The sequence below is a fragment of the Pseudonaja textilis genome, chromosome 1 (genome assembly GCF_049901715.1).
Source record: "Pseudonaja textilis isolate UNSWEBS1 chromosome 1, rPseTex1.2, whole genome shotgun sequence".
NCBI lineage: Eukaryota > Metazoa > Chordata > Lepidosauria > Squamata > Elapidae > Pseudonaja > Pseudonaja textilis.
In genome coordinates, this window is record NC_141990.1 from 233,030,231 (window position 1) to 233,044,099 (window position 13,869).

The window sequence follows — 13,869 nt, forward strand, 5'->3', positions numbered from 1 at the left end:
AGGTTATGGTTGTTGGAATAGGTGTACTACTTGGTGTTGATTTTGTGGAAGTAGAGGTGGGCAAAGTAACAGGAGATGTTTCTGTTGTGGTTTTTGGTATTGGAGTGGTTGCAGTCTGGGTTGATTCCGTGGTCCTCGAAGTAGAAGATGGCGAAATGGATGACAATGATGAGGTCCTATGGCTTGATGGCATTTCATGTGTTGAAGCTGCAAGAGAGAAGAAATACCGGTAGTATCAAGGCAATGTAGTGTTGGAATCTGTAGTTGTAAGGATACCATGTAAATAAATTTGCTTGGCATAGTATAATTGGATTTATATGTTTGGTGGTTTAGAAAGTGCCAATTTGGTTTCTAGTGTTTCTGTTTCAAGATGGAAGGGAGGGAGGCAATGGGAGAGATCAGAAGGGAGGGAGTGGAGTTGGGAGGCAGTCAGTTAGTGACTGATGGAGGGAGGGAGGGAGTGAATGATGGGAGTGTAAAAGAGGACAAGTGAGTGACATTTAATGTCTGGCAAGTGCACTATGAAGAGAGGGATATTATCGAGCAGCTGACCAACCCAGGAATATTGCTGTACCCTTTCTTTTTTGCACAATTGTAGCATGCCTCAAAAGAGCAGCCAGGAGACACAACATGTGATGGCCACATCAGAGCAACATAGTTGACAGAGTTGCTAAACCAAACATCTCAACTTACCACTGGTGCTCTTTATTGGTGTTGTCATTGAGGTCGAAGGCGGCTGTGTACTAGTGGTAAGGGATGTTGTAGGGGAGGTGTGTGTAATAGTGCTGCTGGGTATTGAGGTGGTGGGAGTGGTAGTTGTAGGCGTGGTGATGTGGCTACTGGTGGAAACGGGACTTGTTGTGGGAGTTACCGTTGGAGTTGTTGGGAGAGGTGTGCTGCTTGTAGAAATGGTCAGTGTGATGGGTGTGGTGGTGGTTTGGGTGGAGGTTATGGTTGTTGGGATAGGCGTACTACTTGGGGTCAATTTTGTGGAGGTAGAGGTGGGCAGAGTAACAGGAGATGTTTCTGTTGTGGTTTTTGGTATTGGAGTGGTTGCAGTCTGGGTTGATTCTGTGGTCCTCGAAGTAGAAGATGGCGAAATGGATGACAATGATGGGGTCCTATGGCTTGATGGCATTTCATGTGTTGAAGCTGCAAGAGAGATGAAATACAGGTAATATCAAGGCAACGTTGTATTGGAATCTGTAGTTGTAAGGATACCGCGTAAATAAGTTTGCTTGGCATAGTATAATCGGATTTATATGGTTGGTGGTTTAGAAAGTGCCAATTTGGTTTCTAGTGTTCCTGTGGCAAGATGGAAGGTGGGAGGGAATGGGAGAGATCAGAAGGGAGGGAGGGGAGTTGGGAGGCAGTCAGTCAGTCAGTGATGGAGGGAGGGAGGGAGGGAGTGAATGATGGGAGTGTACAAGAGGACAAGTGAGTGATATTTAAGATCTGGCAAGTACACTATGAAGGGAGGGATATTAAGAAGCAGCTAACCAAATAGGAATATTGGTGTACCCTTACTTTTTCACACAATTGTAGCATGCCTCAAAAGAGAGGTGAGGAGACACAACATGTGATGTCTGAAAGGCCACATCAGAGCAGAATGGTTGGCAGAGTTGTAAAACCAAACATCTCAACTTACCACTGGTGCTCTTTATTGGTGTCGTCATTGAGGTTGAAGGAGGCTGCATACTAGTGGTAAGGGATGTTGTAGGGGAGGTGTGTGTAATAGTGCTGCTGGGTATTGAGGTGGTGGGAGTGGTAGTTGTAGGCGTGGTGATGTGGCTACTGGTGGAAACGGGACTTGTTGTGGGAGTTACCGTTGAAGTTGTTGGGAGAGGTGTGCTGCTTGTAGAAATGGTCAGTGTGATAGGTGTGGTGGTGGTTTGGGTGGAGGTTATGGTTGTTGGAATAGGTGTACTACTTGGTGTTGATTTTGTGGAAGTAGAGGTGGGCAAAGTAACAGGAGATGTTTCTGTTGTGGTTTTTGGTATTGGAGTGGTTGCAGTCTGGGTTGATTCCGTGGTCCTCGAAGTAGAAGATGGCGAAATAGATGACAATGATGGGGTCCTATGGCTTGATGGCATTTCATGTGTTGAAGCTGCAAGAGAGAAGAAATACCGGTAGTATCAAGGCAATGTAGTGTTGGAATCTGTAGTTGTAAGGATACCATGTAAATAAATTTGCTTGGCATAGTATAATTGGATTTATATGTTTGGTGGTTTAGAAAGTGCCAATTTGGTTTCTAGTGTTTCTGTTTCAAGATGGAAGGGAGGGAGGCAATGGGAGAGATCAGAAGGGAGGGAGTGGAGTTGGGAGGCAGTCAGTTAGTGACTGATGGAGGGAGGGAGGGAGTGAATGATGGGAGTGTAAAAGAGGACAATTGAGTGATATTTAATGTCTGGCAAGTGCACTATGAAGAGAGGGATATTATCGAGCAGCTGACCAACCCAGGAATATTGCTGTACCCTTTCTTTTTTGCACAATTGTAGCATGCCTCAAAAGAGCAGCCAGGAGACACAACATGTGATGGCCACATCAGAGCAACATAGTTGACAGAGTTGCTAAACCAAACATCTCAACTTACCACTGGTGCTCTTTATTGGTGTTGTCATTGAGGTCGAAGGCGGCTGTGTACTAGTGGTAAGGGATGTTGTAGGGGAGGTGTGTGTAATAGTGCTGCTGGATATTGAGGTGGTGGGAGTGGTAGTTGTAGGCGTGGTGATGTGGCTACTGGTGGAAATGGGACTTGTTGTGGGAGTTACCGTTGAAGTTGTTGGGAGAGGTGTGCTGCTTGTAGAAATGGTCAGTGTGATGGGGGTGGCGGTGGTTTGGGTGGAGGTTATGGTTGTTGGAATAGGTGTACTACTTGGTGTCGATTTTGTGGAGGTAGAGGTGGGCAGAGTAACAGGAGATGTTTCTGTTGTGGTTTTTGGTATTGGAGTGGTTGCAGTCTGGGTTGATTCTGTGGTCTTTGAGGTAGGAGCTGATGAAGTTTCTTGGGTGCTTCTTATAAGGATGCTTGTAACAGGTATGGAAGCTATAGTGGAGGCAAAAAATAAAATTAATTTTGTTGGATACCCTTACAGAATTCTGAAATTTCTTTTTGTTTTTTACTCACTTGTATATTGTGATGTTAATGTACTGGTTGTACTTGTTTTATTAATAATTGATTGTTGTGTTGGAATAGTTGGGCGTTCTTGGTGAATTGTCACTGGTGTTATTATTGGTTCATATGTGGTGGTTTTTGCTGATTCAGTAGTTCTTGTTGTTACTGACAATGAAGTTGTTACTGTTGTTTTTGGTGTGCTACTTCTCCTTGTTGAGGAAGCTGTTATAGCAAAAAAACTAATTTATCTATTAAATCTCTAAGGTATAGTCATTTGAAAATTATAGCTTCTTGTGATATGATTCTTACCTGTTGAAATGGATGATGTAGGTTTTAATGTTGTTTCTGAGCTTTCTGAAAAAGGTGAATTGGAAAAGATAAAGTATATTTTGGTACCAAAGTATTCAATAACCACTAAGTGTACTTGCAATATTTCACAATTTTAAAAAGTATGATCTTCCAGAATTTCCTAGATAGCCTGTTGGTTGGAAAATTCTGGGAATTGATGTCCATATATTTTTCAGTTGCTAAGGTTGAGAATTAATTCACTAAGTTATGATCTTTAAAAGTTGTATTTAATTAAAAATGGAAAGATTCTCAAATAAATAAGTTTTGCTTTTTGACTGCTGTGACATCAATAAGATCAGCATTATACTTCCCAAACTTTTTATGCCAATTCAAAGTACAGTGTGTTTTAATATTTTTTTAATAAACAAGTCATTAAAATGGGAAACTGACCATTTCATTGTTATAACTGTGATCACATGAATTGCTTTGGTCATATTCATATAATGGGGTGATTTTTCTGTATGCCTTTGGTACGGGTGTGTTTGAAGGGAGCTAATTGTAATCGCATGTGTAAAAGTTGCAAAAGTTGATATAGAGTAGATTGGTATTCATGAATGAAGGCAGTGTGATTGTGCTGGTTAAATAGTATATAGTTAGTTAGTTTGGGAATGACAGCTGTCTCCTTAAGGGAATGCCTCATGGGAGATGTAGTTCATGTCATGTGGTCACATCTGTAATCCTGATTGGTCACTGAATTGACCTCTGGTGGGTTGCGGGGAGCTTTGTTCATTCTTGCTTGGACCCCAGCATTGTGCTGGAGTCTTCCCTTTGCTGTATTGTTATGGGATGAAGATAACTATCTTTTCATTGTGCTGTCTCTCTAATTTTCTAGCTGAATATAGAAACAAGTAGTTAAACGCTTCAAAGACTTCCATACAAAGTTTCTTTATTGTATTGACAGCACAGTGATGCTTCTCCAGATGTTAGTTCAGAGGAGGATCAACCAGTCCCAGGCATTTCAGGAGGGGAGTTGATCAACCGCTCCAAGCAGCTGGCTGAGAGTGATTTAGCTGAATTACAGCTGCAGCAGGACAGTCCTGAGACTTCAGGTGGGAAAATCATGCAGCTGCAGTCAGTTAGTGAGGAGGAGGAGGTACTGCCTTTTGCCCCTGATGCAAGAACATGTAAGGCAGGAACAGCAAAGATCAGCCTGATTACTCACAAGGAGATAGCATTGTCCCTATTGATGGACTGCACCAGAAGCTGGCTATTTAGTACAGCAGACTGATGGAGACGATGCTGGGAACAATGTGTACGTTTCTTAGCTATATGTTTTCTGGTTGTTGTGATTCCAGCCTTGCTTTGCATTGACCCTGTGCCTTGACTTTGTATTGTGCCTTGTGAACTCGACTTTTCTTTTTCAAGAGCCTTCTTGTATTGTAGATTTAATTTTGCCTAGTGGATTTTTCTTGTTTGGGTAAGTTTCATGTGCCTTATGGACTCATTGGCCATTGCTCTATGGACTAGCATGGATCTGCTTTGCATGAGACTTAATTGGGACAGTTTGGGGTTTTTAGTGAAGGGAATTGCTGGGGAATATTAATAAACTCACTAACCCACCATTACATGTACATGTGAGTTAATGGAACAGCAGAGCACATATACAGTATGTGTCCTGGGATAATGTTCCAAGATCCAATCTGTGTCAGTTACTGGGACCAGAGGTTTAATCTTCCAAGCTTTCAGACTAGTGCTGGAACCCATCCTTAGGATACTTCTCTCTCACCAGAATGTGTCTAGAAGCTCAGAAGACTAAACCTCTGGTCTTGATGACCAATCCAGATTGACTTAAAATTGACAAACACAATTGGGAATGTAGAGAATGTTTGGAGATATGTGCTAGTTCTTTAAAGGTGCAGTTGAGACCACTGTTGTATGGCTTTGGGGAATGACATACCAGTAAAATGCGTAGACACTATAGTGCTGGTGTGAGGAATCATGGTAGTGGAAGTGATCTTCAAAGTGCTTGATATTGAAGATTCTGGGATGCCAGTGGTTTTTGATACTGTAGAAGGAGATGAAGTTACTGTAGTTTCCGGTGTCCTTATGGTGTGTGGTGGGATCGTGGTTGCTGCAAAAACATAACACATTAAAAAAATAGGGTTAGACTTATGTAAAGTTTGAAATGAAAAGGAGAAAGGGAAAACTATTGACACCTTGTATAATTCAGAATTAGGGTTCCTTTCCCTGGGAGAGTATAAGAGGAACGATAGTAATATAATGATGTTGCCATAAAGAGAGTAGAGATTTGGTACTCTCTCTCCTTATTTGGAGACATCTGCATTTATTATACATTTGAGTTTGTTAGCCAAATCCCCTTTGGGATAACCATCACATACCTATGGTACCACTTCTTTTGCAAACCAAACCAAACCAAACCAAATCAAACCTTATATTATTGTTTTAACAGTTTCCAGCTGAAATTCAGCACTAAAAAAAATCAGGATTTTTCAATGTTTGTAAATTGGGGGTGTATCAGGAAAATGTCTGGCTGAGTCATTTCTGAATGTTTCTGAAGCATGTCTGGGAGATTATCAGTTATTCAGGCCATGGTTGTCCCAAAGATGCTTTTTCAAAACACAATTGGACTTTCTTGGTTTTTTTCCATGAAAATTTCACTTCAAGGCCACATGGGGCCTTATCCGTGCCTTTAGGATCACCTAAATCAGAATTCAAGTAAGTGTGGAACCTGAAAGGACTGTGTTGTAAACAGGAGATAGGTGGTGTCATAGTTAAGATCAGTTTTAATGTAGAAGGTCTTTTTGAACCTTTCTTTCAAACCAGTGGTCCTCTCTGTTCAGAATCTGGACTTTGCTGTTCAAAAAAGTGACCTTTGTCTTTCAAATGTAGATGGTACAGATCCTACCAGCAGTTATAGGAAAAAAATTCTCCTATTTCCTACAACTACTGAAGGACAATGCCACTGGCAAGCCACAATACTACCACCAAGTAGCCTCAATGATTCTGTTAAAGACCAGATCACTACAAGGAATATAAATCTTTCCATTCCCCATTCAGTCAGAACTGAAGAAGTGTCTTGGATGAGAAGTGAAACATCTTCAAGGAGAAAACAAAGTCTAGTTGCTTTTTGGGATGTCCCTGATGCATGTTTCAGTCATTTTGCCCAGGTTATGGACCCCACATATTTCTCTCAAAATAGACGTAGAAAATCATAGGAATACAGAAAAAGAAAAAGTACAATAACCTACACTTAAAATACCAATATTTTAAATTTACCTGTTACAGTTGTTGGAGTGGTGGTAGGTGGCTGTTCTGTGAAAAGAAAGCATAAGTGAAATATAAACTATAAAATGTTTTGTATTGTGAAAATATATTGCTTATATTTTCTAAATTATCACATATCATAATAAGCAGATATACCAACAAAAGTAAGTGTTTAAGAGCTGATTAAGGTGTATTCCTTACAACATGTTCATAATAAATCAGTAAAGCTGGATAGACTTGAAGAACATTTCTGAACATAGAGGTTGTTATTTAAAACTGGAGCTCTTTTCTTACCACAGGGTACGCAGGTTTTCTGTTTTGAATCATAGTACTCTTCATGTGAACAGTTGTAGCAGCCTGAAAGAAAGAGTAAAATACATCTTTAACATTATGCATTCTTTTAGCTAAAAACTGGTTTTGAAATAAGAATTAAGAGATTACTAATATTTGTAAATGAGCCTTGGACAATTAACTATCACACCTTTCCAAATTTGGGCCCATAACAAATTTTAGCAAACTGCATCACTGTTTGGTTTGGTGGCTGCAGTGCCTCAGAAAGAAAGTCCATACAGAGAGTGGTAAGGACAGCTGATAAGATTATAGGAAGCTCGCTTCCTGTTATTCAGGACACTGTTTATAAGTGCTTTGTGCTTAATGCTCAAAGCATTGTTAGAGACCCCACACACCCACTTCATGGTCCGTTTCTGTTGTTCCCCTCTGAGAGGAGGTTTCAAAGTATTTCCAGCAGGACTACCCAATTCTGTAACAGCTTTGTTCGCTATGCCATCCGTCTGGTAAACTTGCAAGATTCATTTTTCTTCTCACATACATGTATACATCCAAACTAGACTGTTGTTTTTCCATGTCATTTAATATATGTGGGTATATGCGTAATTTTGTATTTATTTATTTACTTTGGCCCTGTTTATTTGCTGTATATTGGAGATGGAGACCCTTTTGGAGCTGTATGCAATGAAATTTCATTTTAATGTATGTCAATTAGCATACATTTAAAGTGACAATAAAATTATTCTAAGTCTAAATCTATAACTTTCCCATCCAATATTCTGAAAAATATAGACCATTTTTTAAAAAAATTGTAACTTTCTTAGTTTCTGCTAGCTTTGTTTCATCAGAACCTAGACTATTTGACTGTTGCAAGATTAATGTTTCTCTTTAAATATTGCAGTTATATACTGTTTTAACTATTAATTAAACTTCTAATATTGATGACAGGATACCAAAAGTGAAGTTGATTAGTTGTTTCCACAGTCTGGAAAAGATAGAGATCATTATTGTAAGATGGGATCTATTTCAGTAGATTTTTGTGGACAAATTATTTGAAGAAGCCAGCATTCTCTTAATATTATTATTATATCTATTATTCTTAATATTAGCAAGTTCAGATCTTTTTTTATTCAAGCCTCATAAACTTCAACTACAGTTGTTTGAAAAATTCAGTGTTCAGAACTGAGACAAGCTGAGCATAGTCACAAAATCAGTGCCATAAGATGAATTTAAGGAAATTGCTCTAAATATTTGGATGTCTCTGGAATTATATCTGGTGGCAAATTTCAAGAAAAAGTAGTGGAAAAGAGACTTCATGGGCCATCATTCATGGGATACAATTGCTACACCCTTGGCTAATGCAGTTTGTAGTCTGAAAAAGGCAAACTATCTTATTTTACCTTCCACGTTGACTTCTGTTACTGGTAACATATTTTGACATTTACAGGGGCGATAATGCCAAGTGCAGTTTACTTCATTGACATAACTATAACCCATGCCAATCCTCTTATGGGTGTTCAAGTAGTCACAGTATACAGCTAAAAGTAAATAAAGAAAATTATTATTCAGTAGATCACAGAAATCACTTATTCACAAGCTCATATAGACAGATAATGAATTATAATAGTGATGCCAATGTTCTGTCGTCCCCTTAGGATGAGAAAATCAGGTTGACCATCAAGCTGACAAGCTGATCTCTGATACATAGAGATCTGTACAGAATTAAATTTAAAATAAATTAACCACCAGTGGATTTTACAACTCGCTCCAAATCATGTTTTAATGTATACACTTTTAGCATTGTCAAAATGTTCCTTGGAGCTAAAGAATGTTTGTATCCTGGTGAGTTTCCTTTGCCTGCAATTGCACATAGAAGATAATTAATGGCTTTCTGAAGCTTTGTAAAGACTGATACAAAAAACAAACAGTCTGTGCTCGAAGTTGTCTAGCACAATTGACCTTAATAGGAAGCCCCAGTTAGCCTGTGAGCTGGATAACCTGTGTTCTAGTTATACCAAACATTTCTCTATTTTAATAACTTTCCTTTTTAATTCAGAGATACTATGCAACAATCTGAAAAGAGAGCGAAGATTTTGAACTTGCTCTTCAGGAAACTTGAAAGAATTTCAACTTTCTTTTTTCAAGAAGAAACTTACGGCAGAAGTCAGGGGTTCTCCAGTCAATGCAGACACCAGCGTCTAAGCAAGCTTTTGCATAGACTGCAATGGTATCGCACATGCATTCACAATCTCCTCCACTGTCACATCCACATGAGTCCCGGACACAAGATTCATAGTAAGACATCCGGTACACCTGAAGCAGGGAACAAAAAGTTAGTTTGAAAACAGTTGTTTTAGAAAAGCTAATCCTTGTGTTTAACAAAGGCCAGCCAGTAACAATAGTAAGAAAAATGGAGGCACAAGATATATTAAAGAGGTACCCATTCAGTCATTTACCTTATTGTGACAGGCGGCAAATACTGGACTATTGATAATAGAGCATTGTTTCTCCGCCCACGCTTTGCGATAGGGGTTCTTGGTACAGGGATCAGCTGCGAAGGACACATCTCCACAGAGAGGATTATCTTTCCAGGAATTCACAAACACAAATTCGTTGGAAGCTAGGTATTTACTCCGTGTTTCAAAATCATCTTTTACATTGCCATTGTAATTACCGCATAAGCCACAAAGATGATTCTAGTTTTTTTAAAAAAAATAAAATAATAATATATATATATATAAATCATTTGTGGAAAATGCATTGACCCATAAAATACATATCTTTTCATAGATGCAAAAGAGACACTGATAATTTCAGGTTGTGCAGATAATAGCCAGTGGCAGCAGCAGAGGAGACAAGAGAAATTGGCCAATTTCCCTTTTAGTCATCTATTTATTTGTTTCAAATTACGATTACCTGTTGCTTCCTTTCATAGAGGGAAAAAAATATGGGAAGCTGTGTCTTTCTTCTCTTACAAATAAAACTGTAGGTAATTCTGAACAGAGAAAACATGCCTATGTGTTGGACGGGCCTTTAAAAATATAATCCTAGAAAATGAATGCTAGATAGCTCTTCCAAACTGCACTATGCTATGGATTTGTTAAGTGCAAACCAAGCCATAGTAGCATTGATCACAACACCATGCCAAACGCTATGATTTGAAAATCACTAGATCCGCACACACACAATGCTAGGCTAAAGCAAAAAAACAAAGAAAAACAAAAGCTTTAGCATGGTGTGTGAAATCAGCAATTGCACCTGCTTGATTTCTGCTTTCATCTTATGATATCTAGAAGAACATATCATGATATGGGATTACTTATTCAACTTTATACACATGCCACCAGAAATTCATTTTCTGGGAGTTGAAGAAGAAGGCATGCCCAAATGATAAGGTTTGGTTTTTAATGCATGATGTTGGGATACATGTGTTATTGCCCTGGCAAAGTAAGCTTGAAAAATCTATCAGGGTATCTACTTTCCATTACCTTTGTTTCTCTGAAAAGCTTGATGAATAGATTCATGTGCCTGTTCCAGATCAAGGTCATATTGTATTTGCCAGGGATTGTGATCTGAATAATCAGGTGGAGTGTATTCTCTTCTATGAAGAAATGTATCAGAGGATTGCTACCATAAACATTAAATGTTTTATCTCCCATGACGATCGTCAGATTCTGTCAAGAAAATACATGGAAGTGAAAAAATAGTCTCAGGTCCATTTCTATTTCCATTTAAACCAGTGGTGGGATTCAAATTTTTTTTTTACTACCGCTTCTGTGGGCGTGGCTTGGTGGGCACAGCAGGGGAAGGATACTGTAAAATCTCCAGTCAGAGGTGGGATTTGCTGGTTCTCCGAACTACTCAAAATTTCCGCTACTGGTTCTCCAGAACTGGTCAGAACTTGCTGAATACCACTACAGATTTAAACCCTTCCCAACCTCCCCAGTCTAAGAGAGAATATGTTGCAATGATGGATATGCCTGGGCATGAGGAGCGGGATCACAGCTCAGTTGCAGAGTGTAGAAAAATCAGACTAAATCTTAGGGACTTTCAATAAAAAAAGAATTAAATAGGAAAATGTCTATGGAGATTCTCAGTCACCCAATACATGTTTTTTTTCAAAAGACAACTGGGCTTTCTTTATTTTCCTTTCCGAGAAGCTTCCTCAGTTTTGACAATGGAAGTATTTATATCTTATTTATAAAATATAAGCACCTTTGGGACAATTAAATAGGAGATGGAAAGAAAAGGCTGCTGCATAGAATAGACTGCATTAGGCTAGATGGATCTGATTTGCTATAATCAGTTCTTTCTACATTTCCCATATATTGCATGGAACAGATCCGATTTGTCAAGGAAAAAAAGATCAACTTGCACACTACCTAAGATTTAAAAACACTTCTCACCACAACTACCTCCTGGTTGGGTATGACTGTGGTTCAAGTCACTGGGATTTGTGGATCTACAATGTCATTTAAAATATACCACTGATTAGTATTTTCAGCTTCCTCCCTAAACAAATAGTATTTCTCTCTTTTCTCAAGTCTCTGCCCATTCACTCAACATGGCAACACTCTTCCTCATGCATAATAGTAACTATAGCATATTCTTACCCCAAGATAGACTTTGATTGCTCTGGAACACGTGACCCCAGTATTTCCACAGACAACATTTTCAGTCACTATTTTAAAAGTATGTGAGGATTTAGCCATGTCACAGCCATCCTAGGAGGGAATGCACAGCCAGATAATAATTAGTTTATTCAGGGTAGCAAAAACACATGCAATGAAATAATCTTAGGCTTTTAGAATCCTAGACCCAAGCAGACTGAAGGATATTTGATCTAACCATGATATTAATCGAGCTTTGCACTATGAGGGATATCTTTCTGTAAGGTTCAGGTTAGGTAACCACGTCTCCTAGTATATGGTTCTAGCTATAGGACTGTCAGAAGATGCTGGGATGCTACAACTGCCATACATGCATGCCCATTGCCAAGCACCTGCATTTTGATCATGTGATTATGAAACTGCTGCAGCAGTTTTAAGTGCAAGGACTGGTTGTGAGTCACTTTTTTTCAGTGCTGTTGGAACTTTGCATGGTCACTAAACGAATGGTTATAACTCAAGGACTACCTGGGCTTACTCCAGAGCACAGGGCTTGAATTATTCTAAAAGTATGAGCATACCTAATTACCATATTTTAAGGACATTATCCACAGGGGGGCGAGGTACAATAAAAGAGAAAATACCATAGCTAATATGTATTCGCAGTTGCCATCAAATGCAAAGTGCTGTCCATCAAAGGAGGTGATATGACCTTCCCCGTAGAGACTACACGTTGAAGAGCACATGGAATTCTGAATGCACTTCCATTTTCCTCTTGTGCAGGTACTGATAAGAGAGAAAGAACTTCTTAGAAAGATTTGAAATGGCTAAAAGGTTTGCATGCCGCTTTGGGGAAGCAATTCCCTTGACACTAATTTTATGACACTAATTTTATTTTCTACATTCACATATTCGATTAGCGAAGCTTCACTGTACAGAAGCGGAGGTATGACATTTCCTAGGCATATGAATTATTAATTGAATTGGCCAAGGATGCAAATGATTGGAATGAGAAACTGTACCATGTATGGCACCCCGTGTTAATTTCTTCTCCTTTTTCATATGAAATGCCACCATATTCACAAGGACACTCCTCAGGTGACACACATGTGCCATCTAGCTTTTCATACAGTCCAGGTGCACAAACACATCCGGATTCACATTTGGTAGGAATCTGTTAAAAAAAAAGCAGGCATATAGACTCTGTCATATACTAAGAACAGCATAAGGAAAACAAAAGGTACCCATAGCACAGATGCACGTAGCTTTACTGAACTACTATTTAAAAAAAAAAATACTAAGTACATTCAACTTCTCCATGGTTGCTTTAAGCTGTTAAATGATAGCAATAAATAGTGTTATTATAAACATGTGGCAAATTGGTCTGAGAAAACACAATAACAAGACTGATACTAGATTTTATGAAATTAAAAAGTAAGCAGTTTTCCAAATGCTGCTTTAAGATTTTTATAAGGATGCGTGCAGCCTTTCCCAAAAGAAACTTAATTTTAAAGCTGTGAATCAACTCAACAGTCCAAAAATTGATTGATACCATGGTGTCATTGAAGCCATTGATCATCAGTGAAAATAAGTGATATTCTTTATATGTTACCCCAGCTGCAAAAGGGATGGTGATAGAAAAGTAGAGGTCCAGGCGTGCTTTTTAAACAATTCCTTGACAATAGCTCTTTCATATAGTTGGACCATTGGGCCACATTCTTGTATGAATTCCACATCATTGTGTTAACCTATAAAGAGCATCTTCATCCCTATGCTTTAGTCTGTTTGTTACTTATTGTTTATTTTATTTCTTAGATTTCCACTCTGTCTTTTGCAAGAGCTCAAGGCAATGTACAAGGTGCTTTCTCTTTCCCTTTTCCCTTTCCACTATCCAGTGAAGAAAGTAGACCCAAGAGGGAATGACTGGCCCAAAGTCACCTAGTGAACTTCTGTGGCTGAGGATGGACTCGAAACTGGGTCTCCCTGGGCTAGTATAACATTTTAAACTTCTATCAGATTGTGGCTTTGAAACTATGAAGATAGAGTCCCAACTTAAGTCTCTAAAATGAGAGCACATATTGAGACTAGAGGAATGAGATTTACAGTGTGATTATGCTTATTTGTGCGACCCACTGAATTTAGTGGACCTTGGTCCCAGCAAAAGGGATTTAGACAGACACAGACTTCAGAGGATAATTAGAACTGCAGAAAGAAACAATTGCTACCAACCTGCCTTCCATTGAGGACCTGTATACTGCACGAGTCAAAAAAAGGGCTGTGAAAATA

The 13,869-nt window shown here is 38.9% G+C and overlaps 1 protein-coding gene across 1 annotated transcript in view; it reads right to left on the reverse strand.

The window, feature by feature from the left end:
• Positions 1 to 235: 235 nt before the first annotated feature.
• MUC6 (mucin 6, oligomeric mucus/gel-forming) overlaps positions 236 to 13,869 on the reverse strand; it is a 51,817-nt gene continuing 38,183 nt past the window's right edge. The window contains exons 21-35 of the mRNA XM_087928965.1: positions 12,606 to 12,757; positions 12,228 to 12,369; positions 11,590 to 11,700; positions 10,465 to 10,650; positions 9,433 to 9,672; positions 9,133 to 9,289; positions 8,377 to 8,514; positions 6,983 to 7,045; positions 6,701 to 6,736; positions 5,361 to 5,534; positions 3,425 to 3,469; positions 2,594 to 3,046; positions 1,649 to 2,107; positions 694 to 1,152; positions 236 to 258 (exon numbers count right to left, since the gene is read on the reverse strand). Coding sequence (XP_087785091.1) covers positions 236 to 258; positions 694 to 1,152; positions 1,649 to 2,107; positions 2,594 to 3,046; positions 3,425 to 3,469; positions 5,361 to 5,534; positions 6,701 to 6,736; positions 6,983 to 7,045; positions 8,377 to 8,514; positions 9,133 to 9,289; positions 9,433 to 9,672; positions 10,465 to 10,650; positions 11,590 to 11,700; positions 12,228 to 12,369; positions 12,606 to 12,757 — 2,838 coding nt within the window. The remainder of the gene's footprint in view (positions 259 to 693; positions 1,153 to 1,648; positions 2,108 to 2,593; positions 3,047 to 3,424; positions 3,470 to 5,360; positions 5,535 to 6,700; positions 6,737 to 6,982; positions 7,046 to 8,376; positions 8,515 to 9,132; positions 9,290 to 9,432; positions 9,673 to 10,464; positions 10,651 to 11,589; positions 11,701 to 12,227; positions 12,370 to 12,605; positions 12,758 to 13,869) is intronic.